The sequence below is a fragment of the Panthera uncia genome, chromosome D1 (genome assembly GCF_023721935.1).
Source record: "Panthera uncia isolate 11264 chromosome D1, Puncia_PCG_1.0, whole genome shotgun sequence".
Lineage (NCBI taxonomy): Eukaryota > Metazoa > Chordata > Mammalia > Carnivora > Felidae > Panthera > Panthera uncia.
Genome location: NC_064808.1, coordinates 64,244,820 through 64,260,295, shown reverse-complemented (window position 1 = coordinate 64,260,295; position 15,476 = coordinate 64,244,820). Strand labels below are relative to the sequence as shown.

Sequence of the window (15,476 nt, the reverse complement as noted above, 5' to 3'; positions counted from 1 at the left end):
TTCAATTTAATAATTCTCTAACATTTAAAATTTGATATTTCACTTAAGAAAATTTGATTCCTGATTTCTGTAAGGAGGGGAGAACAATCCTTCAACATTAGACCCCCATTCTAGCATGGCAGAAATTCAAGAGCTAAAGAGAACCTCTTCCCTTTAGGTAAAATATATGCTCATTCCCCACTTCTTATTTTATTCCCAGTATGGAGATCAGTTGCCATTTAACCACACTCCTGCTCTATTGTTTTACCTCTCCTGGGCCCATTTCACTCTCCTATATATGTTGTCTGCCTTAATAGCTATTTGAATTTGAGATCTGCTATTTTGAGCACATTTTACCATGAAAATAGTGTGAAATTAGTTAGGCCTGGAAAACAGAAGAGCAATGAGGACAACAAATGAAATTCTAAGCTGGGACAGTGATAATAGAAACTGGGAGGAACTGGATGGATTTGAGGATATTTTAGGGGTAGAATCAACAAGACATGATATTTAATAAAATATAAGGACTGATGAGCAGGCAGGAGTCAAGAATGACTCTCAGATTCCTTGACGTGGTAAAAAAGTGACTCGTGAGCTACATTTCTTTCTGGGAGCTGTTGAGGAGTGCATATTAGCTTCTAATGGCATTTCAGCTAGATATGATTGCAGGGCACAAGAGACATGATACTTGGCAGTTTTGTAGGTGAGTGTAACTGACAACATTCTAAATCATATCTTAAGAATTCATAGCTTAAATATTGTATTTGATCCCAAATTACTCTCCTTGCTTTCTGACTCATTCTACCAAGCCTATTTTTAACTTAGCCTGTTCACCGTCCTTGAATTAATCATGGTAAAATATCATATTTATCTGGTCATTCCTTACTAAGAATACCTGCTTTCTCTAAGAAAGCCCGTACTCCTAGGTCTGGCACTCACAAAACATATGCATATACCCTTAAAGAGTTGTTATGGGGACCAAAGGAATTAACTGTGCCTGGAACTTATTCCTGATATTCCTATAGTTACTTCCCTTATTTTCTTCCCAGTATCTTAACTATCCATAAAAGGGGAGTTGTAAGGTCTAGTACAGTGCCTGACATGTAGAAAGCACTCAGTGAGTGCTAACAATTATCATCATTCTTTCTCCAGACCTCAGTATTTTTTTTCTGCCACTTCAGCGACATCAACAGATCTCTCAAACTTACAAGGATCCAAATTGAACTCTTGATTTACCTCTTGCAATCTAGTTCCCCTAGCCACATCACAGTCTCTACATCTCATATATGGCATCTCTGTCCAGAATCTTTGATTCTTCTCCTTCCTTGAATATTCCAACCAACAGTAAATCCTGTCAATTCTACCTCCAGATCATGTCTCAAATCTTGCTATCCCTACTGCTTCCAGCCTATCTAGCCACCATCAATTTATGACCTGGGCTGTTTTAACTGGTCTTTCTGTCACCACCTTTTGCTCTCTCCAAAGTTTTCAAACAGCAATTAGTGTAATCTTTGACTAAACAAGACCATGTTACTCCACTGTTTTAAATTTTCATGACCCACAAAACCTACACCATCCTATTGAGCCCCCTGTGTCTGACCCCTGCTACCCTCTCTAACCTCTTCTCCCCCTTTCTTACCTAATCAGTTTACAGCTATTTCATTTTAGTTCCTTGAACAAGTTAAGCACTTTCTTCTTCTTAGGACTTGGTGCATCTCGTTCTTCTACTTGTAATTCTTGTAACTGCCATACTGCTTCACATTCTACCTGTCTTCTTATCTCTACCTTGGGTCTTCGCTCACTTTCACTGAACATTTTTGGCCATTTTTTTTCTTCTCTTTCCTTGTCTCTTTTTGTATTCCAAGGAGACTTCAGTATCAGCCACAAAGTACTCTGATTTGATCATCACTTTAATTATTCATGGGACCTTTACTACACTCACATGACTATCAGGGAGTGCCAGTTGATCTCTGAAATCTTGAGTCCTGAAATCCCAGTGTCCACAGAGTGCTGTTCCCTCTTCTATCCTCTGTTCTCCTAAATCTGTACTTTGACCTTGTCATGATCTCATTCTTTTTTACCCACTTCTCTTCTTCCAGGCTGAATGCATTCCTTGATTCTCTTCCTTTTCTATCTTTTCTGATTTGCATTCCTCATTCCTTTGAGAGTTAACTACATTTGCTTTTCAAATCTCAGCCCTAGAGCAACCAAACCTTTCCTTTTCACTGTTCATGATTACTAATCGCTGTGGGAGAAAATCCCATAACCGTGCTGATGATGCCCCACCTCAGTGCTGCTCAGCAGACCTCTACTCATCCTAAGGTGTTTCTCCTGCCTCACAGGTGCAATTCCAACCCTTTACTGTTTTATGTAAGTCATCAAATTCATTCTAGACTTTCCCTTTGGTATCCTGACATATAAATGTATCAGCAAAGACATTATCAGTTAAGACCACCTTCAGCTTTTTACTCCTCCACCTTAAAATAACCCTATAACTCTTCTGCCTTAAAATAATACTTTGTAAGAATTTAGTCCTTCTTATCCCAGATAGAAAATTATCCCTCCCCCTACCCAAGGCTGAGGTATGCTATCTCAAAAAAACAAACTCATCTGTTCTTTGGTTAATCACATTTTGTGAGTATAAAAGCGCGTGTGTGAGTGTGTGTGTTTTTGTTTATAGTAAGATATATTTATAAGGAAAATTAAAGATGGACTTGCTCAAAATGACAAAGTCCAAAGATCTATAATTCTGACATCATTGGAAACTTTAATATATTGGTGAATATACTTTCAAACTTTTCTATGCATATATATTATAAAATGTAAATCTTTTTTAATGTTCATTTATTTATTTGAGAGAGCGAGTGTGTGTGTGCGTGGGGGAGGAGCAGACAGAGAGGGAGACACAGAATCTGAAGCAGGCTCCAGGCTCTAAGCTGTCAGCACAGAGCCCAACGCAGGGCTCAAACCCACAAACTGTGAGATCATGACCTGAGCTGAAGTCGGATGCCTAGCCAACGGAGCCACCCAGACACCCCATAAAATGTAAATCTTATATTGTATTCTACTTTACCTGAATATGTATTGTAAATATATATTCATCTGATGATACCATTGTATTCCTTGCTGTGGTTTTACCACATGTATTTAACCAGTATCTATGGTGGGGACTCAAGAATCTGGACTCTAGACCCTATTCTCCTCCTTCATCAGGATTTTGCTTCCCATGGACTCCCTTTCTCTTTCATACCTTCAATCTCCAGTTCCAGGGGCTTCATCCCCTTAGCTCCCAGTGGTGCTTGAGTCCTCTCCCTGTCATCCTCTAAAACCTTGCCTCTTCCCTGCCTCCTTCTCATGAGACTCTACCACATGTCTCTCCTAAGAACAAAACTTTCACAAAAATAGTAATCACCCTTTAACTTATCATGAGTTCTTGGGCCTATTTTAAACTGGCATTTTCTTTATACCTACTTATTGAAACCACTTTCTCTCTACAGTCCCCCAACCCCTGAAAACACTTTCCTACAGTTACCAGTCCCCAAACACAGACCTCTGGTAGCTCCTTGGCAGCAAATACTAAATGCAACTCCTAGAAGTTTTAAGTAAGTGAAAACAGGAATCTCTTATTCCTAGACTAAGAATTATGATATTCAAAAACACATGGATTGTTGGGTGACATGTTTAAAAAGATTTTTTTTGGTGGGAGATCTTTATGTAGCTAACTGTAAGCAACAATAGTTAGAAATGTCTGAATTACACTTATATCTTTATACCCTAAGAATAGGCCTGTGGAAATGAGAAAGACTTTGAATGATTTTCAACAAGTAATGTCTATGAGAAAAAGACATCTTTTTATTCCTTGTGCCATTTCAGATTTACTGCCTAAAATAAAATATCATCCAGGACAATTTAGAAGATATTTGCTAACTCATGTATCTTTCTATTAAGTGACATTTTTACTTCTGGTATATAGCTTGAGGATTATTTTAATTTGCTATTGTCTGTTTTAGCCTTTTTTATATCTGTGCTCCATCTACTTATATTGTTCACTATTCTATATGTTAATCACTAGTCAATTTTTGCACTAGGAATTTTCAATCTAGATTTATATCACAAATTTGCAGATTAGAGGCTGAGGTATGATTATATATCCAAAAACTGTATATATATACACATATATATATATGTGTATATATATATATGTATATATTTATATTTATATTTATACACACACACATATATATATGTGTGTGTGTGTGTGTGTGTGTGTGTATATATATATATATATATATATATATAATTTTGCTGTATAACTGATATTAAATAAAAATAAACAAATGTCTTTGCTGGAGTAGCTGTGCAGAAAATAGACTTGGATGTTGATGATTCTGGGCAGAGAGTTAAAAGAACATATAGATTCTTCCTAGAATGAAGGGGATGTACAGGGCTCTTGGAGTTGGTAAGAGATTATGTAAAATTTCAGTATTATTCAACACAGGACATGGTTTTTAAAGGTTAAAAGAGTTTTACAGGGCACCTGCATGGCTCTGTCAGTTAAGCATCTGACTTCCGCTCAGGTCATGATCTCACAGTTTGTGAGTTTGAGCCCTGAGTCAGAGTCTGTGCTGACAGTGCAGGGCCTAGAGCCTGTTTTGGATTCTGTGTCTCCTTCTCTCTCTGCCCCCTCCCCACTTGTGCTCTGTGCAAAAATAAAATAAACATTAAAAAGTAAATTTCAAATATAAAATAAAATAAACATTTAAAAAATTAAATAGAAAATAAAAGTTAAAAGAGTTTGAGTCTTTATCTAGTTTTTATTTATCTCACAATTTTGACTACTGCAACCTAAGCATCCCTTTCCCCACATTCAGAATTTTTAGCTAAATTATCTTTACCAAAAGAAGAGTGGTTTAGACTTTTTAAAAAATCTAGAAAATGGTTTATTATTATCATTTTTTATTACTTACCTACCATCAAATTAATTTTTTTTTTTTAACCCAGGAAAGGCAATGTGATATAATGGAAAGAAAATCAGATTTGGAGCCTAACAAATATGACTTGAATCTGAATTCTACTGTTGACTTGTTTTCTGTGTTTAGAATGTTATCTCACTCTTCTTAGCCTCAGGGTTTTTCATTTGTTTGTTTTTTTTTTGTTGTTTTTTAATGTATAAAAAGAGGGAAATGGTATGTACTGAATGGGGGATTATAAAACACCTAGGTCAGTGTGTAGCACCGAATAAATATGCAATAAATATCAGTTCCCTTGAGGGAATTTTTAGTATTTATGTAATTTTTGTATATTATTAGTTTATAATTTTTTTAAAGTCTCCTTCTTAGGTAGTTTGGATTATTAAGTACTTTTACTATTGCTAATTAGTAATTAATTTCTTGTTAAAAACAAGTCATTTTCTTTGAATATTTTCAGTGGTGATCATAGTATAATTAAAATTCCATAAATGTTTTGTTTCCTCTCACATTTATATACTGAGCATTTCCTGTTTTCATTATCACAATTTTAATGGCTCCAAAATAGTCCCACATTCAGATATATATACCCCAGTATTTTTAACCATTTCTCTATTGTTTGGATGTTTGTTTCCAGTTGTGAGTTGTTCTTTGTTTTGTTTTGGTTTTAACATTAAAAACATAATACTGTCATGAAGCTTTGAATACAAATCTTTGCACACATCGCTGATTATTCCTTTAGGATGAATGCCTAGAATTGAATTACCAGATCACACAATACTGTAAAGTAGGAACTTCTAAAAAATCAAAGTAATTCTTTGTAAATAGAACATTCTGTAAATGCATATGATTACGATATAATTTTATTTTTCTCTTTTTTGTAACCCCCTTTTGGGAGTAATTTTCATGTAAAGAATAACTTCAAATGAAAGAGGAGCTTTTCTGAGGGTATAGTATTTATATTTGCAACCATCAGTTAATTGATAAAGTGTCTTTCCTCTTTGTTGATTCCTTTTCTGAGAGGAGATGGAGTATAGTACATGATGGAGGAAGTGCCATTTGGCTAGGCAATGGGCTTGTGCTCTTGGGGGAGAGTCAACAAATGTGGAGGTTTGGGAACCAGGAGAAAGAAAGGTTTGTGCCAACCACATTCATCAATCATGGAATCTGTCCAACTGAAAGGGAACAGCAGCCCACCCAGAGTCCTATACAGGGACTGCCCTCACCAGCATGGCACCTCACGGTTGCCATTGACTGGGTCAAGTTTCAACACTCAGTTAATTAGCCACAATTCTCAGGATCTAAGGATGTCAGCCAGGGGTCTGCCTGTTCACAAGGAGAGATTGCTGCTCAGAAAAGAGAGGTTCTGGGGTCTGCCCCTGCAGCTGGCTGGCTCTGTGATGATTATCAGGGGGCTGGAGTGATTCAGCCATGGAGAACAGCAGGTAGTAATTTCACTGCTGCTTTTTATCTGTCCCTCTCTCCACTGAATGCTGGCTGGTGGCAAAGGCCTGAAAAGGACGGCTGGGAGAGAACAATAAGGGGAGATGGAAAACACTTTAAATAATTTCCTTAGCTGAATTCAGATGAACATCCTCTAAAAAACCAAGGGGACTGGCCAGGCCCAGCTGGCAGACTGGTTTTAACTGAAACACAAAATTTGCTTTTGGAAATCCTTGAGACTGGGTACACAGGTCCAGTTACACTCTGCCTCTACCTACCTCTTTTCATGGTGGATTCCCTGACCCATTCTTTTCCTCAAAGTAGATTTGAGGGCAGGAAAATGTATATTAATAGATGCCAAAGCCACCATATTCTCCATATTAGAGTCAATTCCAAAAACAGTAGTTAAATATTTCTAGATTGTCATCATAGCTATTACTTCAAAGATCTATTGATTAATAATGGAAGTTTTAAAAATGCAACAGTGATCAACTTTCACCTCTAAAGTATTCCTTTTTCTTTGTTGCCAAGAGTAGTTTTACTACAAATCTAGCCAAAGATCCAGAAGAATCTTTTAAAGTCATTCAGTTTAACCTCTCAGAAGATGCTCAGGTCCCTCATGGTCAGTGACTAAGCAGCTGCTCTGTAGGAGAAGGCCCCTACCTCCCTTCCAATAAAATACATAATTTTATTTTTTAGCCCCTGCTCGGTTTTGACAAAGTTTGGACAGTTTTGTCTCATCATTCGTCCTTCAGCTAAGCCACAATTTGAATACCTGAGTTTCCATTTTTATTCTTGTAGCTATATGGAATAAAATGGCTTATACTTCTATATTGTATTTCTTAACACAGTGTGGACTTTCACCGTGTCTTTTCTGAGTCTTCCCTTTAGCTCTTGAATACTCTCAGTAAGTTTATTTGTTGATTCATTCATCAATTATTTATTGAATAATACTATGTGCCAGAGAAAGAACCAAGAAACAAAGATGAATGCTACACAGTTCCTGTCTTCTACAAGCTTAGTTTGAAAAAAGGATAGACTCATAAGTATATAACATCAAAATAACATAGTGCATGGTGTAGATAAGCACAGAAAACTCAAAAGAGTACTAAATTACCCAGAGACGTGGATTTGGGATGACCATTTAATATTTTCTATGCACTTGCATTCTCAGTCTTATCTTTTCCTCTTCATCTGTTGTGTTTCTTAAATTCTACATATGAGTGAAATCTTATATTTGTCTTTCTCTGATTGACTTATTTTGCTTAGCATATACATTCTAGTTTTATCCACATTGTTGCAAATGGCAAGATTTCATTCTTTTTGATCACCAAGTAGTATTGCATTTTTTGTATATACCACATCTTCTTTATCCAGTCGATGGACATTTGGGCTCTTTCCATCATTTGGCTAAGGTTGATAGTGCTACTATAAACATTGGGGTGCATGTGAGCCTTATCTTAGATAATGGAAAGAATTGAGCCAGGGAGATAGAAAATTTCTGGTAGAGAAAACAGCATGAGTAAAGGTCAGGAGACAAGTCATAGTGTGGACTCTGCAGGAAAGAGCCTGCAGCTCAGTTCGGTATTCCTGGCGGTAAAAGTGTAAAGCTAGAAATAAAGAAGATTAGGTTAAGAGCCAGATAGTGAATATTTTTTCTCAAATGGCAAAGTTTTGAATGCCCTTTCCAAAAATATGTATACTCTCAGGAGTAAGCATTTGAGTACCTCCAAGTCTGTGCTTGCCTCTTTCCCTATCCCCTTACTCAAGAAATTATCTCTGAGGTGCCAACTCTTGTAAAACCAATACACCCCAACTGATGTTCTTGGAACTAGACCCACATTGCAATGAAGATGCTCATCTCCCTTTCTTTTCTTCCCAAACCCCAAGATCTTAGAGAAACTGCCTCATAAGCCATCTAAATGCTGTCCTGGTAACCATATACATGACAATGTAGTTGACATTGCAGTGAAAATGTATTGATTACCAGATGCCAGCTTATCACTGCCTTTTCTGATCTTCCTCGAATTCCATGAAGGGAGAAATCTTCTGGTTTTTTTCCCTGCAGCCTTAGTTTCCCTGTAGCCTTAAAGTCACATAATACGTACTCTAACAAAACTGATAGACTCATCTGGCATCAATAGGTACCTAAAATCAAGAATAGAGTCACTTGCATTCATGGTAAATACTTATCTCATCCGGTTCATTTTGCTATCTTCATTTGAGAATTCTTGTCTGTGTCTTGGAACTAGTGTACCATTTCTCACCTCAGAGATTTTACATATGTTCTTCCTTTGCCTGGAACCTTCTGTCCTCATCCCCAGTTCCCATTCTGACCCCTTCAAAAGTTGTTAACTGCTCTACACCTTCAGGGAAAGTTCCTGGGTTTTGTTCTTTTGTTAGCCACTTCTACACCCTGAACTTATGCTTCGTGTGCCTCATAAACTGAGATGTTCACTGCTATAGTTCCAGGACTTAGTCCAATGCCAGACATAGAGCTGGTGTTTAAAGAATATTAAGTAAATTTATGACCACATGACTGCTACTGAATAATATCTCTGTTAAATGAGATTTGGATTTTTTCGAAGAAAACCAGAATTAGAGAACTGCCAGAAGTATAAAGACATGGGATTTCAGTTGTTATGGTTGAATTATTAATTTCTGCCTTTCAACATAAATGTACAATTGTGTAAACAACCTTCTGGAATTTTTATTATTTAAGTCAATAAAAATTGCTAAACATTACCTTGATATTTGCAGTGATATAACAGTCAGGTTACAGCTGACCTTATCTTGACATTGAACTTTTCTGACTAATTGAATGTCCTAATTAATTTTTCTGGATAACTACTAAATTCTTAGTCCTCATCATTTTTTATCCAAGAGCAGAAATTAATCAAGTAATAGTAACTTTAGGGAGCTGTATTGGTTGTAGAGAAATTAAATATCCAGTGACAGAGGACTGGTTAAATACATGCTAATATATGACCTTGATGAAATATTTAGCCATTTAAAATGTATAATTATAAACACTACCTACGTATATGAATATGGCTTAAAATATAATGTGAAAACATAATATGAAAACATAATGTAGCCAGGGAGATGGAGATTAAAAAATTATTAAAAATAATAAATAAGTAAGATGGTTTGTGAATTTGGGGAAGACTTTTAATTATGTCTTACATACAGATTTTAGAAAGTTACATGTATATTGGATGTCAATTGCTATAATCTGCATGAGTAAGTATGAAAGCTTTATTAGAATATAAATTATCAAATTTATATTCTGCAGTAGTAATGCATTCCTTGCCTATGTCTATTGCAAATTAAAACCTGTTTATTACTGGAAAGTATCTCACATTTATTATAACCGTAGAAGAGAGACCTGCCTTCTGAAGTCAACATTTCCTGTTACATAGGAACACATTTATTTGATGCATAACTGTGCTGGAAATAACAAAATTAAAACAGCCAAATTCACTACTCTACCAAATCAATTTTCATGAAACTGGTTTCCTTCCATTCTTTTCCACATGTATGTATAATTTTTACAACTGACACTAATGTTTTTGCAGTTTTGCATATAACACAATTTGTAAGCTTGTATTTCCTACTGTGTAATGATTATTTTAATTGCTATGTAACAGAAACATTTCTTAAAAGCGAAAATATGAGGTCCTTTGTAGAAACAAAAATATAAGACCCCTTAGACCTCTTGCAATGCAGAGACAAACTTGAGTGTTTTTCCTGACCTTCCTTTGTCTGCTGACAGTGCACTTTATAGCTTTGCATAGAAGACTGTTATCACCTGATTTCCATTTGAGTAGTAAGATGATAACACAGGATGCAAGGGGAACTAGGTTTAGGTGACAGCCATATCATTTAATGTCTACTTATTGTTTCTCCAGGGGAATTCTGGCCTGGGATTCAGTATTGCTGGAGGGACAGATAATCCCCACATTGGAGATGACCCTGGCATATTTATTACGAAGATTATACCGGGTGGTGCTGCAGCAGAGGATGGCAGACTCAGGTAAAGCTCTGAAACGTTAGAATTATTTGGAAAGTAAATCTGCCACATCAATGAGACACATTTATACCTTTGCAGAATAATAATTTTACAAGGCTGTACTTGAAAGACACAGCTGTCAAAGCAAGCTTTCTGTAATGACTTTGCAGATTTCTTATTACTTACTAAATTTCAACTAGTATTTAATTTGTGTTTGTTGAAGGGCACTACATTCAACATTCAGCATGGCACCATGAGGAGGGTATGCAGATAAATCTCTTGTTCCATGGGGCCTTCAGTTTAGTTGGAAGGAAGAATACTCAGAGCTGATGAGCAAATAATAAAATGTATAGAAAACAATATACTGTAAGTAGTATTAGCAGATAGGGCAATGGTATAGACACTGTATGTATTCATAGATTTATTTTTTTTAGTCCATTTATAAGGGCTTTCTGTAGGAGTTTGAACAGAGAATCTAAAACTATTCCATAGGAAGATTCTATTCTGGGTCTAAAACTAATTAAGATTTCACTAACCCCACAAATCTGAATTAGAACATAGAAGGAGAAAGAACAAGTTATCCCAACCAAGAGAGAAGCCAACTGGATGAGGTTGACTGGATGAGGACCACAAGGTGAGCTTGAGTAGGCAGATGGAGTGGAGTCACATAATGCACAGAATAGACTAATAGCTGTTTGAATCAGGACCCTTGCTCTTTAAAGAACCGAAGATTATTTGGGCAACTAAGAGGCACACAGGACAATCAGTAAATAATATAAAATTCTATCAGAGATCAAAGCACTAGCTAACAGGCATTGTAGATTGGAACAATTAAAAGAGATTTCCCTTGGGAGAAAAACATATCCCAGTGTTAATTTTATGCTTCTACTAGACTGTGAATTCCCTCAGGCCAAGAAGTTACATATAGAAGTGAACCAACAAATTCTTGCTGAGTGAATGAGTGAGTTTTTGAATTAATGAATTCATTAAAGGAGATGGAAAAAGAAGTTAAACTAATGAGTAGGGGGAGAGAAGGTAGCACAAGCAAAGTCTTATAGGTAAGAACGACTTTAGCTTATGGGGCACTTGGGTGGCTCAGTCAGTTAAGTGTCTGACTTTGGTTCAGGTCATGATCTCATGGTTTGTGAGTTTGAACCCCACACTGGGCTCTGTGCTGACAGCTCAGAGCCTGGATCCTGCTTCGGATTCTGTGCCTCCCTCTCTCTCTGCTCCTTTCCCACTCCCATTCTGTCTCTTTCTCTCAAAAATAAATAAATGTTGAAAAAATTAAAAAAAAAAAAAAAGAATGACTTTAGCTTGCATGGGGCCACAATGAGGACTGTGACCTAAGTATCATACATGTAAGCCATGTAGCCTTTCCTTGTCTGTTTTTCTCATTAAACATAAGTAAGCTAGTTTACTATTTTTCTTATAAAGCAGCCAAGGACACTCTGTTTCCTATTCGCTTGTTTCAATGCAGTGATTACTTACGACAGCTTGTGGAAGAGAATCACAGGCTTTTTTTTTTTTTCAGGTGCATCTGCATCTCCTTTCAAGACAAAAAAACATGAGTGACACTCCCACAGGAAACACATGCTTTTTGACAATAGAATTTTCAGGCTGAATTGATGAGATTAATTTCAGAGTACAGAAATATCCATGCTACAGAGTGAACAATTTGAAATAGATACTGTGTAATTCTCATGAGTCATAGTGGGGACTGGGTTTGCTAATACTGGATGCTGGTGAAGTGCCATTTTCAAAGTTTAAGAACAGAGTTGTTGGAAGATGGTTCTGAAATTGATAGCCCACAACCATTATCTCATACTACTCTGCCTAGAAATAGGGGAATTTCCATCTCTTAGCCAAATTCTGACTCTAAGGTTTGGGATACAATAGACTTTATGTTGAGTGCCTATCCCCACTGTTAGGAATGAAAAGTGACCGTGCTACCACTGTTTGACTGCAAATATAGGGAGCAATCTCATGCCTGCAGAGGTAAAAGGAAATTCTGCTAGAAGCAGCATTGAATAATTGTAAATAGAATAATCATAATGCTAGCTAAAATTTGTTGAGATTTTATTATGTGTGGGGAATTGTGCTAAGATAGATAAATAGATGATAGATCAAAAGATAGATGAAAGAAAGAAGGAAAGGAGGAAGGAAGGAAGGAAGGAAGGAAGGAAGAAAGAAAGAAAGAAAGAAAGAAAGAAAGAAAGAAATTAAGAAAGGAATATGAATATATGCAGTCATCTTTATACTTGCAGCAGCCATATGAGGTAGATACCATTATTTGGCCATAATATCAACTCATGAAATTAAGTCTTCACAACTCGGATGATCATCAAGCTAGCTTTGAATACATCCAAAAATTAATCCTGAATATCACTTATGTACTCTCTTAAGTTCTAATTCAAGAGTAGAATCTTCTACCTCATGTGGTTCCTTCATAGAAACTCCTAAAGGCAAAATTTTTCACAATGTTAAGGGGCAAATCTAAACATTACAAAGTTTGTTATTTTTCTATTGAGTCACATTTTTTTTTATTCTGTCCTCTACCCATGGGTCTTGTTCTGGCTTCCTGGAGCCAGGGCTACAGCCTATGACTGCATATGTAAATACTGCCTCTTAAGGTTGTGTAGTAAACAACTTGGAAAACTGAATAGTGGTCCTAACTTGAGCAACTAAAAATACCTACTCTCCAATCCACATTGCAGCCTTTTGCTATGTGAAGACCGCTATTGATTGGATCTCTATTTCACTTCGATAAATCCTTGCTACTCCCACGGAGATTGTTTCCCCCCTTACTGCTTCCTGCCCTGAATTGGAATGTCCGGGAGACATCTAAGAGATCAAGAATAATTGATTGAAACCTGGCAGCATGACATTAAGTGTAGATTTTTAGAATTTGGCAATCTATTTATTTCAAAGCCTTTATTTTACAGAGGAAACTGAGGCTCAGTAGGATGACTTATCCTGAGGTATAAATCTTTGGAAGCTCTACTTTAAATAGAATCCAAATGTTTTGACTCAAGTAATTAACACCATAAGGTAGTGTTAAGGGATAGTAACACCCAAGCCCACCTAACAGGCACACTGTTCAGAGATGGACCAACAAGCTGTGATGAATACTTTCAATCTCACCATTAGTCCTTTGGACAAGAGAGCAGCATGTTACAATGAGCTCTGGGAAGATGTAGGTTCTAATCTGTATACTAACATAATTGGTCTTGGAAAATTAGACTCTTTCAGTCACTGTTTTCTTTTCTGTAAAATGATGACAATAATACTGACTCCATTGAGTTGTTCTGTGGATTCAGTGAGAAAACCCATGTCCCTAGCTAAGTCAGACATATATTAGATGCCCAATAAATTTTATCAGTGTCTCCCCCTTTTCCTTACCTGCCCTCTCTATCTCTCAGTGGTCTTTCCTCTGCTCTTGCCTGTTTTTTTTTCTCTTTCTCATTGGTTTTCTATTCCCTTTCATCTCATTCCTTCTGTATTTCTTTCAGTCTCTTTTCAGCTTCCACATCTTTCCCTAAACTTCCTATTCCCATCTGCTTGTACTCCTTTTGTTCCTAGTTATTACATGGAATTAGAGCCCATTTAGAAACAAGTATGGTACCAAAAAAGTTTCTATATTTCTGTTCTTGAGTTTATAATATAGTCAACTGAATCTGCTATGTTTCCCCCACTTAAAAAATAAGTTTACAAACTAAACGTGATTATCTTTTATTTGAAAAATCTTTGTTCTTTCATGTGAGTTAAACACTATTTTTAAGTGTGTTTTTCCATATTATGAATTATATTTTTAACAAATAACACTAAAACTTATAGAGAAGGTGGCATAGAGAAAAGTGCAGTAATGGGTCTGCTCCTCGAAGAGTAGAAATCTAGATTCTACATTAGTGGATATATTATAATCATATCAACAATAATAATAGCAAAGACCCACATAGTGCTTCAGTGTGCTAAGTACTCTTCTGGCACATTAACTCATTTAAAGTGTACAACAACTCATTGAAACCCACACTTTTATTACCGCCATTTTTCAGAGAATTAAATCAAAGAACTGAGAGATTGAGTAACTTGCACAATATTGCATGGCTAGGAAATGTTGGAGCCGGAATTTGAACCCAGGAAGTCTGGCTCCAATGTCCATGGCTTTACATTCTAAGTTATTCTCAGGAGAAAGGGGAGACACTTAAAGATACACTGTAGGAGGTAACGTTCTGAAAATGCCACTCCTCAGCATTCCACACCGTAATCCATAGAGCCTGTGACTATCATATCACTCCTATCATTATGTTATGTTATATGGCACAGTTGACCTTAATATAGGGAGAGTATTCAAGTGAGCCTGATCTAATCATTAGTTTTAAAAGTGGAGAACTTTCTCTGACCATTGGCAAAAGTCAGAGATTCAAAATGGGTGAAGTACTTGAGACTGTTGCCGGTTGCAAGACAGAGGGAGGAGGCCATGTGAGAAAGAATGTGAGTGGCCTCTAGAAGCAGAGGGTCTTCAAGTGGACAGCCAACAAGGAAGCAGGGACTTCTGTTCCACACTTGCAAGAAACGGAGTCCTACAACGACCATGTGAGCTTGGAAAAAGTCCCTAAGCCCCCAGATGAGACTGTTGGTGGGCTGATATCTGGATTTCAGCCTGTGAGAACCTGAGCATTCCAGCCACACTGCACCAGACTTTTGATCTATGAAAAGAGTGAGCTAATAAATGCATGTTGTTTTATGCTGTTAAATTTTTGGTAATCATCTAAGGAGCAATGGAACACTAACATATACATCATTCTAGGAATTCTAGGTTCATGGTTACAAAATCTTCCTGCATGAGCTCAGTCACACTCAAGATGAAGTGAGTGTGCAGGCTTGAGACACAGATGAAATAAGAGGTGATTCTCTGCCTTGTGAGATTATACTCCAAATTGAGCTCAGGTCTCAGGGGTTACCCCAGAAGAGAGATGTAGGAGAAAGAACATACTATTTGGAGTTGGAGGACCTGGGTTTCAAGTTCTGCCTTTCTAGCTGTGTGACCATGGGGATCTTTTTAAGCTCTCTGT

At 36.7% G+C, this 15,476-nt stretch overlaps 1 protein-coding gene across 3 annotated transcripts in view; it reads left to right on the top strand.

The window, feature by feature from the left end:
• The window catches only part of LOC125914581 (disks large homolog 2), a 780,669-nt gene that overhangs the window by 191,896 nt on the left and 573,297 nt on the right, over positions 1 to 15,476 (top strand). For all 3 annotated transcript variants that reach the window (XM_049619999.1, XM_049619993.1, XM_049619986.1), the window contains exon 4: positions 10,301 to 10,425. In XM_049619999.1, the coding sequence (XP_049475956.1) occupies positions 10,301 to 10,425 (125 nt within the window). The remainder of the gene's footprint in view (positions 1 to 10,300; positions 10,426 to 15,476) is intronic.